This window comes from Nannospalax galili, unplaced genomic scaffold, assembly GCF_000622305.1.
Source record: "Nannospalax galili isolate Female #2095 unplaced genomic scaffold, S.galili_v1.0 scaffold84, whole genome shotgun sequence".
Classification (NCBI taxonomy): Eukaryota; Metazoa; Chordata; class Mammalia; order Rodentia; family Spalacidae; genus Nannospalax; species Nannospalax galili.
Window position 1 is genome coordinate 953,335 of NW_008352272.1, and position 25,386 is coordinate 978,720.

At 37.7% G+C, this 25,386-nt stretch overlaps 1 protein-coding gene across 2 annotated transcripts in view; it reads right to left on the minus strand.

The window, feature by feature from the left end:
- Rbbp6 (RB binding protein 6, ubiquitin ligase) overlaps nt 1-25,113 on the minus strand; it is a 34,508-nt gene extending 9,395 nt beyond the window's left edge. Inside the window, exons 1-13 of one of the 2 annotated variants that reach the window (XM_008849208.3) lie at nt 24,550-25,113; nt 18,771-18,870; nt 16,065-16,101; nt 11,063-11,107; nt 8,882-8,970; nt 8,668-8,764; nt 8,052-8,191; nt 4,497-4,669; nt 3,016-3,119; nt 2,561-2,898; nt 500-596; nt 302-380; nt 157-211 (exon numbers count right to left, since the gene is read on the minus strand). In XM_008849208.3, coding sequence (XP_008847430.1) covers nt 157-211; nt 302-380; nt 500-596; nt 2,561-2,898; nt 3,016-3,119; nt 4,497-4,669; nt 8,052-8,191; nt 8,668-8,764; nt 8,882-8,970; nt 11,063-11,107; nt 16,065-16,101; nt 18,771-18,870; nt 24,550-24,715 — 1,520 coding nt within the window. In that variant the 5' untranslated portion in view covers nt 24,716-25,113. The remainder of the gene's footprint in view (nt 1-156; nt 212-301; nt 381-499; nt 597-2,560; nt 2,899-3,015; nt 3,120-4,496; nt 4,670-8,051; nt 8,192-8,667; nt 8,765-8,881; nt 8,971-11,062; nt 11,108-16,064; nt 16,102-18,770; nt 18,871-24,549) is intronic. The other variant, XM_008849209.3, reaches the window with a different exon arrangement.
- Nucleotides 25,114-25,386: the final 273 nt, after the last annotated feature.

Genomic DNA, 25,386 nt, shown 5'->3' on the forward strand with positions numbered 1-25,386 from the left:
AATATGTATTCTTTCAGATAATTCAACATATAAATTTCAATTTGTAGCACTTCACATAAAACTATACTAATCTGGCATATATGAAAAGAGTTCAGAATAGTCTTCATTGTGTGGTTCAGAAGCAAGTATCTGAAGGTTATAGTAACATGTACTTACTGTTCCCAACCTGGTCGACCACCACCTGGACGAGCAGCATTTATTCTTACTGGACCTGTAAACAGAACATAAAAACAGTAAATATGAAATTGCACATTATTTTCTAAAGGGAAACAAAGGTCCAAATCAAAATGATTTTACTTACCAGTTGTGGGGATCAACTGTCCATGTAATAATGACTGTCCCAGCAAAGATGGCGTTCCTAGAACAGGTACTTGGTAACCCTTTAGGAATAACCACAAATAAACAGAAATAGTTTTGGTGTTTTCTTAATGAAACAGTCAAAGCAAAATTTAAACTATATATAATGTAAAAATTGGTCTTTAAAGCCAATAAAATGTACCTTTTCTTCCATAAGAGCAGTAATTGCGATTGAGGAGGCTCCCTTTGAATGTTCTGATGCAAGGGCTGCAGCTGGCAATAATTTATTATCAGAATCCCTAGAAATCAATGTAGTTTAACAATTAAAACTGTGATTAGGTTTGGAAGATCAAGAATAAAGTTGGCAATGATCACCAATGCTGCTTATCTATAATCTGCATTACAGATGAAATTAACAGGAATCAATGTGTGGAAAGCTCTGTACATACAACATAAAAAGATGGGGCCCAGTTTCATAGGCAGAGATGTTTGCATGCATATTTGTGAGCTCATTATGTGATTTTTATATTAAAAATAAACAAAAATAGTATCGATGAGGAAAAAAAAAAGACATGCAGGCCTCATACCGAGTACCATCCCTGGGTCCCACATGGTGGCACAAAACAAGTGACTCCTTAAGAGTTGTCCTCTGACTTCTCTGTGACACCCACAAACCTTAATGCGTGCACACAAACATAAACACACAGACACCCATACACACTTTAAATAAGATGGAACTGGAGGCTGGAGAAATGCCTCAGTGATTAAGAGCACTGGCTGCTCTTGCAGAGGACCCAGGTTGTTTCCTGCACCCGCATAGCAGCTAACAACTGTCTGTAACTCCAGTTCCAGGGGATTATGCCCCCTGCCCCCGGCCTCTGTGGGCATTGCACATATGGGTACGCTTACATGCAGGCAAAAACTCATACACATAAAAAATTCAAAAATAAAAAGGATGGAATTGCTTTAAGAAATACTATATATGACAGATGAGTAGTTGCAAACATGTAAAAAGTCCAAAAGGGCACTATGTTAAGACTATACTCTTAAACTGAAGATAAGAAGCTTCTCTACACCCTATTTCCATTATTGACCAAATTTAGAACTGTGGGATATCTTAAATATGTATGTAAAGAGTTCCTCTTCAATATGCCTTAAACAGGATCCTACCACCTATTTTAAAATCCTGGCTGATCTTAAAAATGCCTGCATCATTACAAAGGTTCCTTTCATTTCCACGGTAGATTTCAAATGCTTTCACTATTCTCCTACATAATTATGCTCCAAGACAATGATTATTCCCGGCCTTTCTACTTCCATCAGTTTCACCTCTTCTGTCTATTCAAACTGCTCTTATTCCTACTCACATCTGCTTTCCCAATATCATCATATGACCATTATGAAGTGAGTTTTCCTGGCTTTGAACTGCAGAACTGTTGTTATGCCAGTCAACATTTAATGGGGTTGTTGGCAACTTGTGTACTCTCTGACCTTCGTTTGTTTCATCCTCCAATAAGTCTGTTTTCTTATGTTATCACAAGGTACTGATCTGAGCACAGTGATCCACTAAAAAATTTAAACTATCTAGGTGTGGTGGTGCTCACATTTAATTCAGCAGAGGCAGGTGGATCTATGTGAATTAGAGGCCAGCCTAGTCTACATAGTGAGACCCACTGTCAAAAACAAAAGCAAAAAAAAAAAAAAAAAGATGTGTTTGTGTGCACTGAAGAGATGGCTCAGTGGTTAAGAGCACTGGATGTTCTTGCAGAGAGTTTGGTTATGAACATAAACATAGTGACTAACAGTCTGTAACTCTAGTTTCAGAGGATCCTATGCAGATTTCTGGCCTCTGTGGGTATTGCACACACGTGGTACACTTACATAAGGCAGGCAAACACTCAAGCATTAATTAAAACAAAGAAAAAAAGTAGTTCACTGAACTGTACAATTTGGGACCAGGTGAGTACTTGTTCCAGTGCCTATGCTAATTTAGCTGCACAATGTTTTTATTTGTGAGCTCATTATAATGTGATTTTTATATTAAAAATAAACAAAAATAGTATCAATGAAAAAAAGACACCACTGACCTCATTTGTTTTGTAATAAGAACTATAGGCTTGCCAGGCATGGTGGCACACGCCTTTAATCCCAGCACTCAGGAGGCAGAGACAGGTAGATCTCTGTGAGTTCCAGGCTAGCTGGGGCTACAGAGAGACCAAAAAAAAAAAAAAAAGAGAGAAAAAAGAAAGAACTATAGACTTACCGGAAAGGTCCATCAGATTTTTCTGAATGGACAGATATAGATACTGTTGCAGTTATATCAGGTACTGGAGCTGGGGCAGAAGATGGATTTCCAGGCACAGAAGGAGCCAAGGACGACTGATTAGAAGTTAATGAAGACATAGAGGGAGCTGGGTGAGCTGATGAAGATGTCACTGGAATCATCAGGGGATCCTGCTGTCTTGGTATTGGAGATCTCATCAAAGGCTGCAGGTTCCGTTGCATGAGTGGCCGTGGTGGTGGTACAGGGGGTGGTGGAGGAGGTAACTGTTTTCGTAGTCTTTTTGTATAGCCCGTTTCATTTTTGAAGTTATTAACAGCCTACAGATACCAAACATAAAAACGCAGAGTATATAATATACTCTTCACTTAAACAGGTACAACTGGGAAAAATGCTAAAGATATTTTTGCATGAAAGGAATATACAAAGATAGTTACCTGTCGTAAAAACTTGTTGGCAATTAGAGCATCAGGAGAAACATCATTTTGATGACATGTTGGACATGTATGTTCATCTGATTCCAGGAGTGCTGTTCTTATACCTAGGAATGAGAAAATTTTATATATGAAGACGCGTATTTGTGTTTGGCATGAATTAAACAGACTACTATTCCAAGCACACAGAACAAATCACTTCTTAGATTAAGAAACTTAAATAAGAGCACTCCTCTTGTACAAGTCTTCAACTTTTCCACATGGCCTTATAATTACATTTTAAAATGTCATAGATGTAGGCCAGGTGTGGTGGCGCATGCCTTTAATCCCAGCACTAGGCAGAGGCAGGTGGATCTCTGTGAGTTCAAGGCCAGCCTGGTCTACACAGTGAGTTCCAGGACAGCTGGGGCTACAGGGAGACCCTGTCTCAAAAAAAAAAAAAAAAAAAAAAAAAAAAAAAAAAATCACGCATGTGCCTTAAACATACAGAAAAGACACTCTGCCAAATACTCATTTTTGTTTAACTAGTGGTCAAAATAATATACCTAAAATAGAACTAAGTCTAGAAAACAGTGACTGAAACTTTACATGCCTTAAGAGTTTTTAAAAAAGCATCACAAGAATTCAACTTGGAAAAAAACCCTAAGCATTGTTTAGAGAAGGAAATGAGACTCCTGTATCAACTACATTTCAGAGTCAGATTATGCTTCAATGAGTAGTGTGTTAAATTCAAGATACACTCTCGTATCTTTTTAAAAAAAGACTATCTACTTTTATGTGTATGAGTGTTCTGTCTGCATATAAGTATACCACGTGCATGCCTGGGGTCTTTGAATGTCAGAAGGCGGCACTGGATCCCTGGAACTAGAGTTAAGGACAGGTGTTAGCCACCATGTGAAAAAAGTCAAAACCATGTGGAATGTTGGGTAATAAAATTACAGGATGGTCTTAATATTTCCTCAATTATCAAAGGTTCCAATTTTAAAAAATTCTGTATTCCAGGTGCAACATTTAGGAAACAAAAACTTGATATTTAAAACCTCAATACAGTATATCTTAGATGCTAGTAAAGAAGGCTAGAGCAGCCGAGCATGGTGGCACATGTTTAGTCCCAGCACTTGGAGACAGAGGCAGGTGGATCTCTGTGAGTTTGAGGCTAGACTGGTCTATATAGTGAGTTCCAGGCCAGCTGGGGCTACAGGGAAGACCCAGTCTCAAAAAAAAAAAAAAAAAAAGACCCAAAAAGAAGGCTAGACCCATTCCCAATTTTAATATTTATAATGTCAAAGGTGATGTTAAGTTGAAGGCCAGCCTGGGTTTAGTCTGTTTAAAATCAATCAACCAACCAACCCATCAAATAGTCCAAGAGACCAACTAGACTTCTATTAAATCATCCATCAACATTTCCTATTTCATTATTAAAATATACAATGCTAAGAGCCTTTCCAAACAAATTCATGTCTTTAGGATCTCAAATCTCTTACATTCATCACAGTAACTATTTCCACAGCAGGGAATGACAACAGCATCAGTCATGATATCTTTGCAAATGAGGCACAAGAGCTCGTCTGGGATAGGATCATCTTCTTCTGAAGACGACGACGGCTCCTCTGGTAAGAATGGTGGTTTTTCTTTCTTTCCAATTGCATATGCCTCTCTGTAAAATAAGGGTTCAGCATTCAGGATTGTTAAGAAGGCAAAGTGGTCACACTCTATGTTCTGTTATAATAGAACAGGGAACATGTAACTTCAAGACAATGGCAATTAGTGCAGACAAGCATCTCTTCCAACATATGGGGCACTATGCCCATCCAAACAGGTACAAAATAGAACTCTAAACAAGAAAGCAGAGAAATAAACCAACACTATAAAAGCAACTAAAGGGATCTTAGAATCCCTACTCTAAGAACTAAGTGTTAGAGAAGTAAAACATGTTAAGGTACCAGAATGTGGGATCTTAGAATCCCTACTCTAAGAACTAAGTGTTAGAGAAGTAAAACATGTTAAGGTACCAGAATGTTTTATTTAAATGCCTGACATACAGAATATGAACATGGAGAATACCATAAATCAATTTCCCCTTACCATATTTCTTGAAAATCAAGTAAAAAATTCTCCCCCATATTCCAGCATTCTGTGTGTAGACAGAGTGAACAACACAAGATGGGAGCTGCATTAGCACCACAGTTAATGAGACTATCATCTACCTGCCATTTTAAGATATTAATCTACTTATAGTCACTTAAGCATGACTTAAATGGTCCGAATGCATTACATAATCATGAAGGAAAACCTCCTTATACATTATGGGTTGAATTTTTGGTAGAAATGCATTTACAAGAAATGGTGGGAGTTATAAATGCATTAAAAAACACAAAAAAGCTATTCTCAGGCTTGTCTCCACTGCTTCCATAACCCCCAACCCCTTCTCTCCACTCAGACAAACTTGTAAACCACAGGAATTCCTAGAGAAAACCTTTCTAGTTCATTTAGGAACAGGATGTGTTTATCTCAGTGCTGAAAGTGAAAGCATCTCAGCTGGATGGAGTAGGGTACCTTAGGTGTGTTATTTGTGTTGCAGTTGCTCCATAGACATCACCACGATTCCACAAATAAGTATCAATTTGCTTATGCCCCATTGTTCCCAATTTGTGAAAGAGGAGTCTCCCACTGCCCAAGAGAGAAAAGAAAAAAGGGAAAAACAAAAAAAGGGGTGGGGGGAAAACAAGGATAGAAAAAGAAACAGAAGAAGAGTCTGAGTTGCTTATCAGTGGTGCTAGTGGAGAAGGTGAAGGCTGCATTTAAAATCTTTGGGTTCCCATCTCTCCCCAGTATGGGCTATGCACAAACGGGCTTTTTCTTTTTCCAGCATTCAAAAGCAATGAATTATTAGTTAGGGTTTACAGGTAATGTTAATTATTCCAGAACAAACTTTTATTCTTTAAGAACTTTTATACAATATAGATGAAGCGGTCTGCTCTTAAATTAACTGCAAAAATCAATCCAATCTAAAATTGTTTCAAAGCATTTATGAAATGTGTCTGAATTCAAAACAGGGTAACAACAGACTGCTATCAGATGAACCACAAAAAACACAGGATGGCGACTGAAAGATGGGGTGAACTTGAGTAAGCGAGCAGGGTTGGAAGTTGAGGAAAAACCATTAGTTCTTATTTGTGAACTATCTTTATACAAAAGTACAGTCTCAAAATGCTAAATCTTTCAGTATAATTTCACAGCGTAACCAATTTCATCATCTCTACCTACTCACTACATTACGCCACCATTTGTACATGGAGCTGGGGAAAACTGATATTACTATTCCTTATTTTGTCATTGAAAACCTATTCCCTAAACTGATGTTTCTCAAAGGATGTCCTAAAAAAATCGACTTCATAATCTCCTGGAAGACTTTTTTAAGATGCAGAATCAGGATCTTACCACAAAACCTGGGGGTTTGGGGCAGAGAGGTTAGAATTGTAATCTAAAGGAAAACATATTGTACATATGTGCATTCAATTCACACTGTTGAAGGTTTTAATGAGAGAATATCTACTTGACTCATACCACTAGATTTTTTATGTTTGTTCCTTACTTAAAAACTGGCTTATGGGGGCTGGAGAGATGGGTCAGTGATCAGAGGACCTGGGTTCAATTCCCAGCACCCACATGGCAGCTAACAACTGTCCTTAACTGCAGTTCCAGGGGATCTAATGCCCTCTTCTGACCTCTGAAGGCACTGCATGACACGGGTGCACTTCCATGCATGCAGGCAATATACTCATACACATAAAAATGAAAACAATAAAATATTAAAAAACAAGCCCGGCATGGCAGCACATGCTTTCAATCCCAGCAATTGGGAGGCAGAAGCAGGTGGATCTCTGGGAGTTCAAGGCCAGCCTGGTCTACCTAGTGAGTTCCAGGTCAGCTGGGGCTACAGGGAGGCCCCATCTCAAAAAAGACCAAAAAAACAAAAACTGAAATAACCAAAACAACCCCCCCCCAAAAAAACCCAAAAAACAAAAACAACCCTGGCTTATAGGGACTATGACATGACTCAGCAGGTAAAGTGCTTGCCATGAATCTCAGCACTTTATTTATATGGATTCTAGAATCCATATAAAGGTAGAAAGAACCAACTCCATAAAGCTGTCCTCCACACAAGTGCCATGCTAGGTAGGCACATACATACATGCACACACATACACAACTAACAACTCGGTACACATCTATAATCCCAGTAGTAGGGTGGCTGAGGCAGGAGGACCGTAAGTTTGAGGTCAGTCTAGGCTGCAAAGTCCTAGTGTTTTTGTTTTTTTTAAAAAGGCACTAAGGCATTTCATAGAGCTATAGCTGATCTGAATTAATAATGGTTTCTTAAATAAAGCCCACTTTAGAATCTTAAGACTATGTGTTAAACCCAAACCCAGTTATGAGTCCTCGGTATTTCATTTATGCTTGGCACTTAACTTGCCTTGATATCTTGCTGCACTTTTACTCTTTTTTGTCTTTTTGGAACAGGGTCTTCCTGTAGCCCCAGCTGGCCTGGAACTCTATGTAGACCAGGCTGGCTTTGAACTCACAAGAGATCTGCCTGCCTTTGCCTCCAAGTGCTGGGACTAAAGGCATGCCACCACGCCCATCCAGCTGTACTTTTACTTTTATGCTTATGTCTCAAAACGATTACATCTGTTTTGTTGACTTACGGAATGGAAATAGCATATATAGTAAGATCATGTGGGAACATGTATGTGAATGAAGAAGCAAGCAAAGAATGACAGAAAAAGAAAAATTAGAAGACTACAAGGGAAGTGGTACTCATTGATGACAGAAGTTTCCAAATCCATTCTAAATTTGCATTAAATGGAGCAGACTGCAGCCTCTCAAAGTTAACACAGAAATGTACCATGTGAATATTAAAATGCTAGGATGGAAATCCCCCCCCACACACATCAAAGTTACAAGCCCAAGATTAAAACACTATACCCTGGGACTGCCTGTGGTCCCCACAGGTCATACCTAACCCGCATACTTACGCATCTATAGTCGGTATTGCATATTTCCCAGTGTTGGTAAGCATTGCACCTTTCATGTTAGGATCTTTCACTTCCATCATAAAACTTCTAGGAATTCCAGTGCTCTTTTTAATCCTAGGACCAGATTCAAAGTTCTTATCCTATTTAGGGAGAAGAGAGGAAGAAAAAGCAGTCTTCTTTAGCAATGTCAGTTAACCTCATGCAGTGCTTACCACTTACTTTCCTTGTGATGCTTTACATGAAAGATCTCATTTAGTCCTCAGAAGTGCCATGTGAGGCAAGTACTAATTATCTCCACTTCAGAGAAACAGACTTAAGAGCATCAAGTACTTTGCTCTAGTCAACAGAACCAAGATTTGAAGCCTGGCCAACGTGGCTCCAGAAGTTCAGCTCACCTGCCATTTTAAGGGAGAAGGTAATTTATAACATGATACAGTTAAGGAATAATTCTACTAATCCTAGCACTTGGTAGACTCAACAGGCAGATTTGAGTGAGGCCAGTATGGTCTACCTAGTGAGTTCCAGAGCTAAACAGTTAGACCCTATCTAAACCAACCAACAAGAAAATAAGTAATTCTAAAAACATAAGCTCTATCAGTTTATATTTTGGACTTACCCCATTTGTTGGGCAATTTTTAATGTAATGACCAGGTTTACCACAACGGAAACAGGTATAAGATGGAGGTGGTGGACCTAGAGGCTTCTTCATGTAACTGAAAGGGAAAAAGAACTTACATGTACACAGGGACTTTTAAAGAAATAAAACTTCTGATTCGGGGGAGAACACACCCCCAAAGTTCCTAGTAGGATAAAATGTTTATACAACTTACTTGACCGGGTCGTATTCATGGCCAGACTGTGACATCATTGCTTTAATTTTATCTTCTTCAGAAGCATTGGCTTCAGCCAGATTGGCAGTCTGTTTAACAGGTAATTATTTGACACACACATTAGAAACACATTTAAGACCATACAGCCAAAGACAACACCACTCATCCTATATAGAGCAGCAGCTAACCAGACTGTGCAAATTAAAAGCGATGTACATGAAGAACTGGAATTGGCACTGGGAATTTCTTAGGTCATTATATAATGTTTATGTGTTTGGGAAGCTTAAGAAAGTCTTTCTGGGGGCACTCAAACCTTAGACCTTGTTTACATTTAGATTTATGTACTATTAAGATTTATATACTATATATATATTTTTTGGTCTTTTTGAGATGAGGTCTCCCTGTATATACTACTGTTCTAGCAATTAAAAGCAGAGTGAGATTTAGAAGAGAAACACTTGATGTTGTCAAATCTTAAATATTTCAAGTGTTAACAGCATTGAGATAATTTATAATTAAAACTTGGAAGGTAGGAATGGGGGTAAACAACTGAACATATTACACCGTACAACTCAGAAGGCTCTTTAGGTAGTGGGATCAGTTTCAAATTAAGCTCAAACATGCGCATTAACAAACATTAAAAAATTAAAGCCTCCAGGAAAATTTTATTAAATTTAAGGTATTAAATATAATCTAGATATAAACAGGATCCAAGGGAGTGATTTCTAATATCCTGGATCTTTAAGCATCTAACACAACAGCCACTCACTGTGTTTTTATCTTTACATTCATCCACAAAACAAGCAACCAGTTTTAACACTTTATTGTAATTTTATATACAATGGATGCTTAACATTAACAAAGCTTAAAACAACAACATTTACAGAAAATTGTATTACAGGTGTTTAACAACTAATTTGTTTGAACCCAAACATTATTTTACAAATAGATTTTTAAAAAGTAAAATAAAAAGAATAACCCAAATCTTCAAAACTCCCCGACTCCTTCCCAGCAAAGAAACAATGGTAGGAATAGACAAAACTAAAATATGGTCCTAACAGTACATTAAGAATAAATGGTTATACTATAAACTGCTGAAAATGTTAACCCTATGCTAAAATAATTTGCACTAGAAAATAAAATAGGATGGCTTCATCAACTTTGTTTTAGATTCATCAATTTTAATGTTTAGTTTTCCTAGGACAAGAACTTAAATAGCAATTTATTTGTTAATAGTGTATCTTTGGGGGACATATCCTAGAAGAGATACAACCTATAACAAAATCAAGGACAAGATAGGGACAGCACTAATGGAAAAGCCCACCCATCTTTTCATTTATGTTGGTTGTTAAAATTTGGCTGTACATTTCTGAATGCAAAAACAAAACAAAACATTCAGGACAACTTCCTTAGCCCTCAGACCTGCCTGGTTTTTTTTGGAAAGGCAAAATTTGCAATCTAAAAAGTGTTGTTTTTTAAAACAATCCATCACTAGTGCTTTCCCAAACAGAAGATACATATTGTTGAAAATGCAAGCAACCTTATGGCACAACATGGCATATACAGTGGTTTCAGAAGGTAACAATTTGCTTCTCTGTCAAACACACAGGCTGGTATTCCTGCAAACAGCTTTACACACATACACAATTCAAGTAGTCTGTGTTCAAACAAATTAGGTTTAAAACTTTTTTTTTTTTTTTTAATGTGGACAGACTACAAATCTATAGCAAAAGGAAACAACTGTACCACATTTAAAATATAGACCTTGGTGAGATCAATTCAAACATTCAAGAAATAACCACGAAATTGTCCATGTAAAGGAAATCTTCTGTTTTGGCTGTTTTAAAGAAAGTCCACATAATTCACAGCCAAAACCAGGAAATTCCTCCAGAACTTTGTTAGCTTCCAATGTATAATTAAAATGTATAAGAAAGAAAAAAAATCAATTAAGTGAAGCTTCGTGTATTTCTTCGGTCTTGAAGATGAACAATACTCCAACATTATGCTGAGACTGACCAAGTGTTCCCCTATCTTCTCAAAACAGCAACTACTCTTTACAGGGCAGTAATACTATGTACAGTGTGTTCACAAAACATACACCACCCCCCATCTTAAAAAATAGTTTCACATTTTAAAAAAACACGATGTTAGAAAAAGACATATTTTCAAGAATATATATACCTTTGTAAGCTGGGCCAGAGAAATAGATGCAGAAGAGTCATCAATCTGTTCATAAAAAATTAAACACATATTCAAGTTCCACACTGTAAACATCTGAAGGTGGTCATTTAGCCCCTAGTATCACTTAATGTTTAAATATTGGGCATTTTCTTACTTTTCTAAAGAATGTTGTTTTAAGCCTAAAAGTACAGCTCAAACTGTTATCTTTTGTACATATTTCACACCCAGCTATAAAGGCTATCAATTCAGGGGGACTGAATACAATGAAAAATCAGAGGGTAAAGAAAAGAATCTCCACAGGAAATCTATTCAGAGTGGTGAATAAATACTATAATGAGTTCCATGTCTCTCAATGGTCTCTAAATTTGATAATGCTCAAGACACTGTACACTGGAAAATTAAAAAAAAAAAAAATCTTTCCCCCAATGCCATTTTATATTATAAAAACAAGCAGCTCTATAAGGGCTCAGATAATTGCCTTAATACACAACAAATCCCACATAATTGCTACTTTTTGTTGAGCATGGACTACTCAGTCTGAATAAGTTTGTTTATTCTCCCATACAAAGAATAACAGCTTCTCTTGCAAAGAAACCACAGCTTTCTTTATCAAGGCAAAGATGTCAAGCCAACCCCCGCCCCGAACCCCAAAACAAAAAGAAAAAAGATAACCCCAGGGAAGGGTAAATAGAGCTGGAATATACAAGGATGGATTCTAGGGATCTGGAGAAAAGATGTCAATTTAACCAACAGAGCAAGGATGTATGAGAATATAAAAAGGCCAAAAAATGTATTTTAAGATGTAACATTAACTTTTTTTTTTCATTTGATTCTCTTAAACAGTTGAATTCTTTTTAGAGGTGTTTATATTCATGCACATATATGTTTTAAACATGTAACTCTGAGGACATGAGTTCACTAAAGCTACCTATTTAGTGAGTTGCTTATTCAACATGCTACAAGCTTCTTGTAATACTGGTCAGGATTCTTGTTTAAAATGGAGATATTTCAGTAAGATGTCTGATTCAAAGATGAAGTCTTCATTAAATATCTAAAAGTACTAAAATGAAAACATAAAAATAGAAATGCAGCAAGCTTCAATATGAAGTTCTTCGCCAATGCCCACCATAGAAAAGAATTCAGTAAATTTAAGAATCACATTGGTTAAATTTAAGATACATCTTGGCTGGGCATGGTGGTACCTGCCTGTGAAGCTGAGGCAGGAGGATCACGAGTTCTAGGCCAGCCTGGGCTACACAGTGGATTTGAAGTCAGCTTGACCTACGTAGCATGACTCTGTCTCAAAAAAATAAGTAAAAATGAATAAAAGTACATCTCATAAGTATCTAATGTTTTTGAAAGTTAGTCTGATGGATATTATTACTTGAATGTTTATTTAGACGAATAATTCTTTGTTCCACTCTCAAGGACTGTAGAGGTCATCATGAACTAATCCCACATTTGTAATGCATAGCTACACAACGGGCTCTCTCTTGCTCAGCTCTTAAGCATTTCTGTACTTTAAGAACTAATCAAGGAGAAAGTAGAAAAAAGAAACTAGAGAATACATAAATACCCTGTTTTTTATTCATAGTTCTAGCCTCATCAATGTATTTAAAAAGGGCTGCATTTTAGATCAGTAGGAATAACCTTAATATTAAATAATAAGGACTGAATAAACTCTTGCTAACCAAGTCAACATCTATATGCTAATCTTTTTGTTTATATGCTGGATATTCTTACCCTCTCCCTTTTGCTTTTCTGATACTTATTTTTATCATGTATTTCTTGAATTCAAAGTGATTTCCTATATAAGTTGCATCTCAATTATATTTTTCCCAACGAATAATCACTATACAACCTAAAGACCTTATAATCTGCTTAGAGGTCAAATGTAGCACAAATTTAGAAAGGCATCCAATTTTGTTTCCTACATACAGCAGGGAATTAAGAGACAAGTGAAAAATGTTCATAAAGAATGGCTGAAAAACGAATAGGAATTTATATGTACTAAAGCATCACAAAAACAGTAATTTATCAGTGAAATACTGTTACATTTACCACATTAAAAAGTCTTCACAAAGTGATACATACCGCAGATACCATTAAAATGAGCCCACCTCCCTATTATTAATTAGGGGGTCTTGTTTCTGGGAGCAAAGACCTAAAATCATTTATGCCAATTATATGTGAATGAAACTAAAAGAATCCTATAATGTAATTCTGATGTTTATTTAGCAAGAACAACATCTTATTCTGGAGTACCAACGTGGAAGCATGACTGGGGCAGCATAAGGGAATATACAGCCATCTTTAATCAGACTTGGCTTAAACTGCCAAAAATGAGATGGGCATGGTGATTCTTACTGTAATACCAGTGCTCAGGAGGCTGAGGTAAGAGGATTGCCATCTGGACTGGGCTACACAGCAGGTACCAGACCAGTGAGGGCTATACAGCAAGACCTTGTCCAAAAACTCTAACCAAACAAACCAAGCAAAAAACCAAGCTGGGGATGGGTGGCACATGCTTGTAATCCTGGCACATGGGAGGTGGGGCAGAAAAGATCAGAAGCTCAAGGAAAACCTCCAATACATATTGAATGCATTGTCTCAAAAAAGAAAAAACAAAAAACAAAAAATCCCCACCAGAAAAACCCAAAAAACCCCCCAAAACAAAACAAAACAAAAACCCAAAATGTACATTAACATGCTTTTACTAATCAGAATTTAAAAATTGGTCCACAATGGGTTGGTGAGATGGCCCAGTACTGGCTGTACTGGCAAAGGACCCAGGTTCATTTCCTGGTATCCACATGGCAGCTAACAAGTGCTTAATGCCATCCAGTTCCAGGGGACCCGATGTCCTCATCTGGCCTCTGTGATCACTCCACAGATTAGTGCACTTACATACATACAGGCAAAATACTCATACACATTAAAAAAAAAAAAAAATTGGTTCATGTTGGGTTTTCAGTACTCAGGGAGCTGAGGCAGGATCTCTGTGAGATTAAGGTCACCTCATCTACATAGTGAGTTCCAGGCCAGTTGTGGACACACAGAGACCTTGTCTCAAAAAAAAAAAAAAAAAAAAAAAAAAAAAAAAAAAAATTCCAGTGTCTCTATTTTGCTTCTGTTAATGTGCATAGCCAAACCATTCTTATACCTAAAATGAATACTAGCTATGCTCAATGAACATACTTTCATCCTAAATATCAACGAATGTACCCCAAGCAAATAAAGGATGGAGATTAACAAGTTATATAATGTCTCCATTTCAATTCTACCTAAAAATTAAAGGTACTTTTTTTCCAAGCATTAAAAAGAGAGACCTAAGTAAGCTTAAATTAAACTGCTTCTTATAAATGTAATACAGACATGCCAGGGAACACACAAGGCTAAAAGAATGTTAACTTTATTTATGAACATGTGATTTGTGTTTATACACATGCTAATAAACAAAAAGGAAATAGCTGTTTTCAAGAAATAAAACTTCATCTGAATTAATTGAAATACTATATAAAAAATGTACTTTATACAAAATGTGTTACATTTACTACTACAGTCACCAGGATAGTTGATCTAATTTGTGCTAGCATTTGAATACATGAAAATCATTTTTAAATCAATCATCAGCAAAACAGAAACTTGGACAGTTTTTACAGCATTATGCTTAAAAAAAAAAAAAGAAAAAGAAAAAAAGAAGAAAAAAAAAAAAAACATCCAAAAGAAGGGGGAAAACCCCAAACACTAAGACTTTTGATCTTTGCATTACTATACTTAGTTCCACAAGAACTAAAGGTCATATATTTTAGAAAACAAGTCCAAAGTTCAGATATTCTATGTTATCATCATGTTTAAGATCCAATGATCCAAGGTTAGTGAAATGCCTCATACACAAAGATCAGTAGTATTTAAAAATAAAATGAAATAGCAAGCAATACCCTTTATTTCTAAATGAAGATTTTTAAATACCTTGTGTTGTGTACAATATTAAGCCTGAGCAATAAAATGTTTAGAGAACCATCAAGTTTACAGAACCCAATTAAAAGAGACCTGTGTTCTGAAGCATGTTTCACCCCACAATTTAGGAGTGGTGCTCTTACTTAAGAGCTCAAAGTTAAAATGGTGTCACACTAAGAGTTAATCTATAGTTATTAAAAAAATGTTACCTTGGTTAATGGTAACTTACTTTTAATTAAGACAGTCTATAACTAATGCAGCATTTTAGCATCATATGAGAAAGGAAAATATTTTAAACAGACTAAATCATGTAAGACCTTGCAATTAAAATCTGAAAGCAGTGGGAGACCCAATTTAGGTATTCACCATATGGTAGAATTGTAAGCATAGGACAGGAGTTCCAAATTGCCAAATAAAGTAATACGGACTACTAGAGTAGAGCTGCATCAGTAGTCTCTGCAAAGTGCTTTTCTATGGTGTGTTTGAACCTAGAGAGAGTATCAAATAATGTACGGTCTGCATGTTGCTAATCCATTTTTGAAAGCTGTCAATAAGGCAGGAAAAAAAAAAAAAAAACTAACAAAAAACTAAGTGATACGAAAACGTGAAAATGGCAAAATATACACTCCAAACAACTTTTTTTATTGCAAGAAACAAAAAGCACAAAACAGCCTGTACATACATACAAAATACTAACTATAGACAGACAGATGTCGAACATGTTATCATGTTCATTAGTGTAAAATCTACACGATCTAAAAGGGATCATACATTACTGTACAACACAGTGTCATACAGGAAAAATGCTATCATATTTAATATGAAACAGTGTAATGGGCACAAACTACCCATTTCTACAGAGTAACTGCAAATTATGCCACAGATATCCATATTCAACTGAGCTGTCATTCAAATACAATTTATTTACAGTATGAGCTATCATCAGTTGGGTATTAACTTCTAAAATGATTTACTTCACTGCAACATTATAAAGGTAAAAGTAATTGTGTAGAAAAAAGTGTGAGATTGTGTTTTTACATACTGCTTTTGTAGTTCCCATCACTGGCTCAGTTCGACTTCTAGAAAATAAAACAAAAACAACAAAAACTTAGCTACTTAGGAATTTTGTGTTAAATTGTTTTGAGACAGAATCTCAGGTAGCCTAGACCAGCACTGAACTTGCTTATGTAGCCAAGGCTGGAAGGATCCTCTCACCTCTGCTTCCCAAGTACTGAAATTATAGGAGTGCACAACCATGTCTGATGGCTAATAAATCTTTATATGTAACATCTTTTCAGGAATACAATTTTCTTTGATATAAAACTTTAATACAATTTCTGAATCTTTACCACTTCTGAACAGTTTAAGATACATTTGTGGTTTTAAAAAAACAAATCCATACTGAGAATTCTAAGCGACTTAATCACTTATGTTTTCTGAAAAGTACTACATTACAAACTTTGTGCTTTACTCCTAACAGACTGAAAAATTACTCTCCAGTTTTTCCAAAAGATGTAAATTTCCATATATCAAATTTCCCTAAAGCAGACCCCTGTTCAAATCATTTATGATTTAGATCCTAGCAGACTACTATGTTACAGAAATCCAGAAAGACAGGTAGATGATAATTTTTTTGCGGGGGGGGGGGGGGGCCTTTTAGAGACAGGGTCTCCCTGTGGTTGGCCTAGAACTCGCTATATAGACCAAGCTGGCCTTGAACTCACAGAAATTCACCTGCCTCAGCCTCCCTGTACCCCTGTCATGGAAAACTGGCAGAGGCCAGAAGAGGGTGTCACATCCCTTAGAACTAGAGTTATGAGCACTGGGATTAAAGGTGTGCACTACCACGCCCAGCCTGATAATTTTCATTTTAATATTTCAAAACAAGAATTAAAGTTCCCTGGAAGATGCAACATAGTCTGAAAATATTTTTTTAAAACTGAGTTAAATGCTTATCTATAATTGGGCAATTTGTCACTAATCTGAATTCTTCATTTTCTAGTATTTGTTCAAACTGAGAGGCATTTCATGAGGCAAATATATTATCAACAAAAATCCCACGTTATAAATAAGGAATTATAAATAAGCAATTTTGTACAAGGCATGGACTTCAAATAATCCTTTTCTCAAGAATTTTGTAATAAATGAAAAATCCAGAGATCGAATATGATACTTAAAAAATTTTTTAAAAAATATTTATTATTTTTATTTTATGTATATGAGTGTATTGCCTGCATGTATGTGAATGCATCCGTGTCATACAATGCCATTGAGGTCAAAAAAAGGGCTTCGGATTCCCCTGGAACTGGAGTTAAGGACCGTTTGTAGCCGCCATATGGGTGCTGGGAATCGAACCCAGGTCCTCTGAGCAGTCTCTTAAACTGCTGAGCCATCTCTCCAGCCCCTGATACTTGTTTTTAAAAAGCACATGGTGAAGTTTAAGTTCATGTAAAAGTATCTTAGGAAATAATTCTACCCTAATTCATATTATAGTCCCTCTACTATGATGTAACTTCTGAGATGACCAGGACTGGTAGTGCAGATCTATAATTCCAGTTACTTAAAGGGCTGAGGCAGCAGGATACCAAGTTGAAGGACATTTGGTCTACAGAGTTAGTTACAAGGTAAGCTTGGACAACTTAGTAGGACCCTGTCGCAAAATACTAAAAGGATTAAAGAGGACGAGGGATGTAGTTCAGTAGTAGAATGCATGCTTAGCATAGGCAAGGACCTATGTTTGTTTATTCCTCAGTACTACATACATATATACAAAAAAAAATAAACGAAACTTAATGAAGTTTTAATTATGTCACTTTAGTGACTATAAGGTTCTGACTCTGTATACCACGTTCTTATTCTAATAATGGGCATTTATTTGTCCAGTGCCAAGTACAATTTAATTCTTACAACTCAGAGTTAGAGGGACAGTTATCTTTAGGTATCTATGGGGAATCTGCTCTAGGATCCTTACTTCCACCTACTATAATACATACCAAAAAGTATGATGCTTAAATCCTTTACATAGAAAAGCATACATTTTCGTATAAACCATACAATTTTCCATATTTTAAACAATCTCTAGGTTACTTATAATATTTAATACAATGTTATAGTTGATTCTGAATTCCTCAGATGGCAAGAAAAGTCTACACCCGTTCAATACTTAACTATCACAGGCCTAACATGTACAGTACACGTCAGCAACAACTACCTAACATTTTTCCAAATGTTTCATGCTGCAGTTTATTGCAGAAACAAATCAGACACGAGTTCTGAGAAGTATGCCAAATGCACTTAGAGAGATCTGCCTTAGAGAGATCTGAGACAAAAATACTAACTTATCCTGCATCACATAGCTAGTAAGTAATAGGCAGTTAATGGAGCCAAATCTAAGCCTGCCTCCAGTGTTATACTCACAATCCTTATACACCCTATGGCCTCCCAACCAAAACCTCGTAGTGATAAGCTTATGTGGGCATTACTTGTGATGCTGTCAAAATATGTGAAACAGAGCTCTACAACACATACATTTGGGAGGAAAAATGTTCTCAAATAGCAGCTCCTTTAACTACAGGCTACCAATTTAACCAGAAGAATTCAGTAAGAAAAAAACACAAACAAAATACCCATCACCAAAACCCTATGCTCAGTTTTCAATTGAGATAGTAAAACTTTAAATGCTGATAAAATATTTTTTAAACCTTTCAAAAGGTCTTTATTTAAATGCATGAAATTTATAAATACTTACATAACATATGTCTTGCTTGTAGATTTAACACCTCCAATAGGAATTCTTCTGACAATTACAGATGAATTTTTAGGAATTAGAGCATTATCATCAGTATACTCTGTAAATAAAGAAAATCAAATTTCTACTTAAGGATTTGAATAAGAACTCAAGAATGAGGTGGCTTCAACCAAACATAGGCTTTGTAGGAAATGAATTTAGACTAAAAGAGCAACTAATAACTACATGTATGTTCCTTAATCTAGATTACTAATATTGTTAAAACAAATATTCAAAATCCTTGAGGGTTAGAGAGATGGCTCAGCGGTTAAGAGCACTGGCTGATCTTGCAGAGGACCTGGGTTCAATTCCCAGCACCCAAACTGTCCTAACTCCAGTTCCAGGGGAATCCAACACCCTCTTCTGACCTCTGGCACTGCACAACATGGGTGCACTGACATACATGCAAGGCATTACATTCATACACATAAAGTAAAAATAGTATTTTTTAAAAAAGAGGGACAAAATCCTAAGGGGGCTTCTCTTCAAAGGATACCACATAGTATTAGTTAGTATCAGTCAAGTTCTAGGTCCTAGCACCTCTACTTTGTTGACCTCCAAATCTCAGTAAGACTAAGCTGCTCCCTAGCCCACTTGACCAGAAATGTTTAACATGTCAACTATAGAAAGTGTTTCCTCCGTCCCCTAGCATTTGAGTTGACTATTATGATCCCTGCCTTCATGTAGCTCATTATTAGAAAAGACAAACTAAACATGAAATTATGATTTGCTGGTTTTTATAATAATGGTAGGTGTTAAGCCAGGCGTGGTAGTGCACACCTTTAATCCCAGAGGCAGGCACATCACTGTGAGTTCAAGGCCAGCCTGGTCTCCATAGCAAATCCAGGCCAGCTGGGGCTACAGAGAGACCCTGTCTCAAAAAAAAAAAAAAAAAAAAAGACTTTAATTAAGCCCTAGGGAGGCAGAGACAGGCAGATCTCTGTGAATTCATGGCCAGTCTGGTCTACATAGTAAGTTCCAGGCTAGCTGGGGCTACAGAGAGACCATGTCTCAAAAAGACCAGAAAAAGAAAGGTAGGTGTAACTTTGGATAGGATGATTTTTTTTTAAACTTTCCTGAATATCCAGTATTTGTGAATGAGAAGCCAGTCAGATATACAAGAAAGCTGAATGAATAGTATTTTACAGAGAAAAAATGTAAGGGAGTAAGACACATAAAGGACAATGATGCTGAAAATGGAAATACAGGCAGGAAGGTATAAATCAGGATCAACTTATACTTTGTTTCTATGTATAACAGGAAATCCCCAGCTGATTTTATTCAGAGTGATGATAATTTACGTTATCAAAAAAGCTTGCTCTCAAAAAGGCCATAAAACAAACCAAAATTTGCTCTGGCTGAGCGTGGTGATGCATGCCTTTAATCCCAGCACGCAAGGAGGCAGAGGCAGGCAGAGCTCTGAGTTCAAAGCCAGCCTGGTCTACATAAGTTCCAAGTCAGCCCCACTATAGGGAGATCCTGTCTCAAAAACACCAAAACAAAAAAAACCACAACTTGCTCTGGCCTGGTCTATGAAAAGATGGAAAGAGATCGGGTAAGAATTCCTGGGTTCCACTCAGCAAATGGAGAAACAGTGACAGCAGTGTTTGGGAAGAAAAAAGGAAGGGTGAGTGCACCTTATCTTTCTACTTACACTTTAACTGGTGGCAGTTCTAAGCATGAAATTAAAAGATCAAAATCTTCCTTAATTGCACAACCAGACATCAGGGTCCACTCTCAATGTTACTTGCTTCACTTGAGTTACTTAGCATCAACTGGCTGACTTTTTCTGCTCTGTTGGTTAACTCGGTATTATATGTAGGTCTTTTAGGCTTTTAATGTGTATCATTATTATCTTTTATCTTAATGCTATTAGTATTCCTTGCTCCACATTGAATTGCTTAGGCAAGAGTTCTTATTCTTTTAAGGGTTCTTTCATTCAGTTTTAAATTGCTGGCTAAAGGTCATGGGTATCTACTTAAGAATGATGCAATTTCCTGGATGTTACGCATACCAATGAAGACCATCATCACTACTTTGAATAGCTTGCAATCCCAATTTCTAAGCAAGAGTCAGAAAAATCAGAAGCAGGGAGAATGGGGGATTTTTAATACATTTAAAGAGATAGGTGTGTTGGTGCACGCTTTTAATCCCAGCACTTGAGGAAGAGGCAAGTGGATAGAAGCCAGCCTGATCTACACAGTGAGTTCCAGGCCAGATGGAGCTATAGGGAGACCCTGTCTCAAAAAACATACAAACAACAACAAAAAAAAACCCAAGAGTTATTTCTAGAACCAAAACTTAGTGACAAACACCTGACAGTTTCTTTAGTTTCTTTATGTGTAACAACTCTCAAGTGTATAAATAAAGCTTTCAAAGAGAACTTACTAGTTAGGTATTGAGGCTGAGGCAGTAGCATTTTGCTATGAGTTCAAGACCAGCCTGGGCTATAATGCAAGATCTGTTTTTTGTTTTTATTCAAAAAAAGAAAGGCTGGGTGTGGTGTCTTATACCTTTAATCCTAGTACTTGGGAGGCAGAGGCATGTGGATCTCTGTGAGTTCAAGGCCAGCTTGGTCTACCCCGTGAGTTCCAGATCAGCACTATGTTACTATATCAATTAGTATTACTAGTACTAGAGTCAGATGTCTCAATATCCCTTGAACACATGCTCTAGCTGACCTGTTAGGTACTTGAATTTACAATGGTTTTCTTAGTTGCAAGAGTTCTTTCTTACATATAAATCCTTAACAAGTAGTTCCTTTAGATTCAAAAGGCCTACCAGTATAAGTTTTGCTCTAAACCAGAAAAGGCATGGATGGAATAAAATGATGAATCTGAGTAATGACCAGCCTGGTCTACAGAGCGAGTTCCAGGCCAGCTAGGGCTACAGGGAGACCATCTCAAAAAGACCAAAAATAAATAAATACTTCACTCTCAGCCTCCCAATCTCTTACAAGTTCAGGATGAGGGTACTCGGGGGGTGGGGTGGGGTGGGGAGGAGTTAGTATAGAAAAGTATAAAAATAAGTTTTACAAAGATCATTGGGATTCATTGTGAAATAAGTAAGGTCTAGAAATAAACTAGCAGGATTCTTAAGTCCAAAACAGAATTCTGACACAAGCATTTTAGATTTTAGTCATATCAAGATTTGGAGTCCTAAATACCCAACAGATTTCCAAAACTATTAAGGAATGTTTGCAGAAACACAGTGGATTAGTAATTTAAACATTAATTCAAGCACACTAAAATCATCCAACTCAATCTTCTAGGCACTCTTAGGAAACTATAAGCATTTACTTTGCAGCCTTAATTCACTGAGTAGTTCTAAACTGGGTAGTTTTTTTTCTTTTTTCTTTTTGAGACAGGATCTCCCTGTAGCCCAGCTGATCTGGAATGGTCTACGTACACCAGGCTGGCCTCAAACTCATATTTCCCCCTGCCCCTGCCTCCCAAAAGGTGCTAAACCAGGTAGAATTGTTGTTCAATCACCCTGTAAAGCTGGGCACCATCTCCTAAGAAACTCAGAAGTTTCTCTACCACGATCAGCATCATCATCTCTCTCACAACTTCTTAACCATTCTAACAAACTTTCTTCAATAAAGGGTATTTCACACAGTATATGGAAGAAAAAAAAGCTGGACTTCAGGGTTTGGATTGTATGCCCTCAACCAGAGAATAAATCAGCAGCAAAGAACCCAACCCTCCTTACCACCTGCACAAAAACTCCCCCAAAACCAGTCACAAAACTCTTCAATTTGCAGACAAAATTTCTTCAACTACAACTTACTCCAGTCTAAAAGCTACCTTTAATTGAGGGTTGGTAGACATGATCTCAAATGATTCAACTGTAAATATTCTAATGATAAAACTGAGACAGTATGTGATAACTAAAAAAATAAAATAAATTTTTTTTGGGGGGGGTCTTTTTGAAGCAGGGTCTCCCTGTAGCCCCAGCTGTCCTGGAACTCACTATGTAGACCAGGCTGGCCTTGAACTCAGAGATCCGCAGGCCTCTACCTTCCAAGTGCTGGGACTACAGGCGTGCGCCACCACGCCTGGCTAACTAAAAATTTTTAATGCCTCTAATTTCATTATCTTTCTCCTCATTTAAAAATATCCATTATTACAGCAGCATGGCCTAAAATTCTTAAAAATTCATGTGATTTTTGTGAACTAGCCAACAATACTAAGGGATGCTTTTGGTGGATTTAAAGTTAGTAGCTGTTCATTACCAAGAACAATTTTTTTCTCTTCCTAAGTAGAGAGAAATTACAGAAAAATAACAATTACCAAAAAGGTACTTAAGTAGACAGTATTCTTTTACATGGTATTATATAAGCAAAGGTTTTTCTTACTGAGCACTTTGAATCACAATATGCGAGTACTGCTATTTCTTAATTATGCTTGTATCTGCATTGTAAATGAAAAAAAAAATTGTCTTCTATATTGACATTTGGTCTACCCACCAAACTACAGGCTAAAGAGATCTCCCTTTTAGACTAAAAAAACCCAAACTAAACCTTATACCAAATTTAGTGATCAAAAATTATCCTAACTGCCAGGCAAAGTGGTCTTTAACCCCAGCACTCAGGAGGCAGAGGCAGGTGGATCTCTGTGCGTTGGAGGCCAGGCTGGTTGACACAGCCAGTTCCAGGCCAGCCAAGGCTATATGGTGAGACCCTATCTCAAAAACAAAAAATAAACAAATACCCTATTTAGAACTCCACTAGATTTCTTTTTCCCCATTCTATGAATAAATGCCAGAAGTCTGGTCTACTAAAACCCATACATCAGCATTACTATTTGGAGAAAAGAAACCAAAACAAATTCAGTCAGAAAAGCCTCCTGTCACATGCACCTATAGTGCCATTTATTACAAATATTTTAAAAATGAAAAACTCCAATTTGAGGATCTAAGCCAGGGCTCTAAAGAGCTATATATAGCCAAAGAGCTATACCCTCAGCAAGCTATTACTACTTTAAAATGTAAATATTAGTACTTTAGAGCCTCCCTGAACTGCTAAATTTTAAGAGTTTATGTGATGAACTAAATGAAAGTTTAACTGCTGCTGGATGTGATGACTAACATCTGCATTTCTGGGGACCTGGGCTGAGGCCAGGGATTGTTGGGGTTGGAGGCTAGCCTGGGCTACAGAAAACTAGAATGGTGGGTCACATCAGAACTTTTATATTCCAAAAATAATTCCAACACTGACTCATTAAATCCTCAGAAAATCCTTTCTCCACAATGCAAACAACTCCAAATAAATGAATGGAGTGGGCATAAAATATGCTATCAACTTCAGATCGCTGCTGGGTTAGAAAGTTAAAATCACACCATAAATTATAATCGCTGCTTTAACAAAAAGGCCCTCCACGCCTTCTTTCAGTTGGAAAAAAAAAGTTGTAGAGAATGCCACAAGGCAAACGCCCAAAGGACTTGGTATTTAACCTCTCTTTTCAGTCCCTCCCCAGTGAAGAGGAGGAGGAAGAAACAGTAACACTGAGAAGAATTGCCACGTTTTTGAATGAGCCTCCTGCAGATGACCCCAGCATTCAGAAGGCAAACCAGCCAGTTAAACTCCAAGGTCGAGTGCTGCAATCCTAGGCTATTCATGAAAAGCTAGCTGTACGAGAAGTATTACAACGAACAAGAATGGCGGTTAGGCTTCTGCAAGGCCCCTCCAACTAGCACCCATCTCCACCCATTTAGGACCTGCGGCCCATGTGCCTCTTACCTTCTTCCGTCTGTGCGTTGGTGATCTGCAGATCGCAGTCGGCAGCTTTCAGCTTTTCTCTCCCCATAATCTGCTTCTTTAAGTCGCAGAGGGAGATGTGGAGCCCATCAAAGGTGACAGTATCATAGTTGAGTTTAGAGGAAAATTTATAATGCACACAGGACATTGTGGCAAAGGATTCCTAAGGTTCAGCGAGGAGACGTGGACACTCTCAATATATGTATATTTATAAACTTAAGAGCAAAATATGTACACACACAAAACACTCAAAAGACACCGAAGGACCCTAAGGCCTCAGATTAAATACCCCCCAACCACAAGCGGGGGTTCGAGAGAACAATAATCCGGAACCCCCCCGTACTCAGAATCGCTTCATGTGGGAGGAGGACGGGAATGGGGGCAATCGAGGATCCGCCAACCGGCACAATGTCACCCGGCTGGGTCCCCCTCGCTCATGCTAAGGGCCGGCTGGAGACGGGGGCAGGCGGTGCAGTCAGTAGCGGTCAGTCCACACGTTAAGAGTCCGAATGACCCCGCGGGGTCAGGGGTCCATAGCGCGGCCGCACCTCCCGGCTGGTCTCTCTCTCGGTGGACGGGGTGACCCAGGCACCGGGAGAAGGTTGCGGGGAGAGAGGGCCTAGGCCCGGAGTCCTCGAGTGGCCTCTCGCCTCCTCCCGGCTTCCGGACGACCGGCGTCGGCGTCCCGAGGCCCAGGCCCCCACCGCACACACCCTGGCGCCTGCTCCCCGGAGGCCGCGAGAGGCCCACGGCCTAGGCCGAGAACGCGCGGTCGGCGGAGGAGAGGCCTTCAGCGGCCGCCCCCGACTCAGCTCCGCC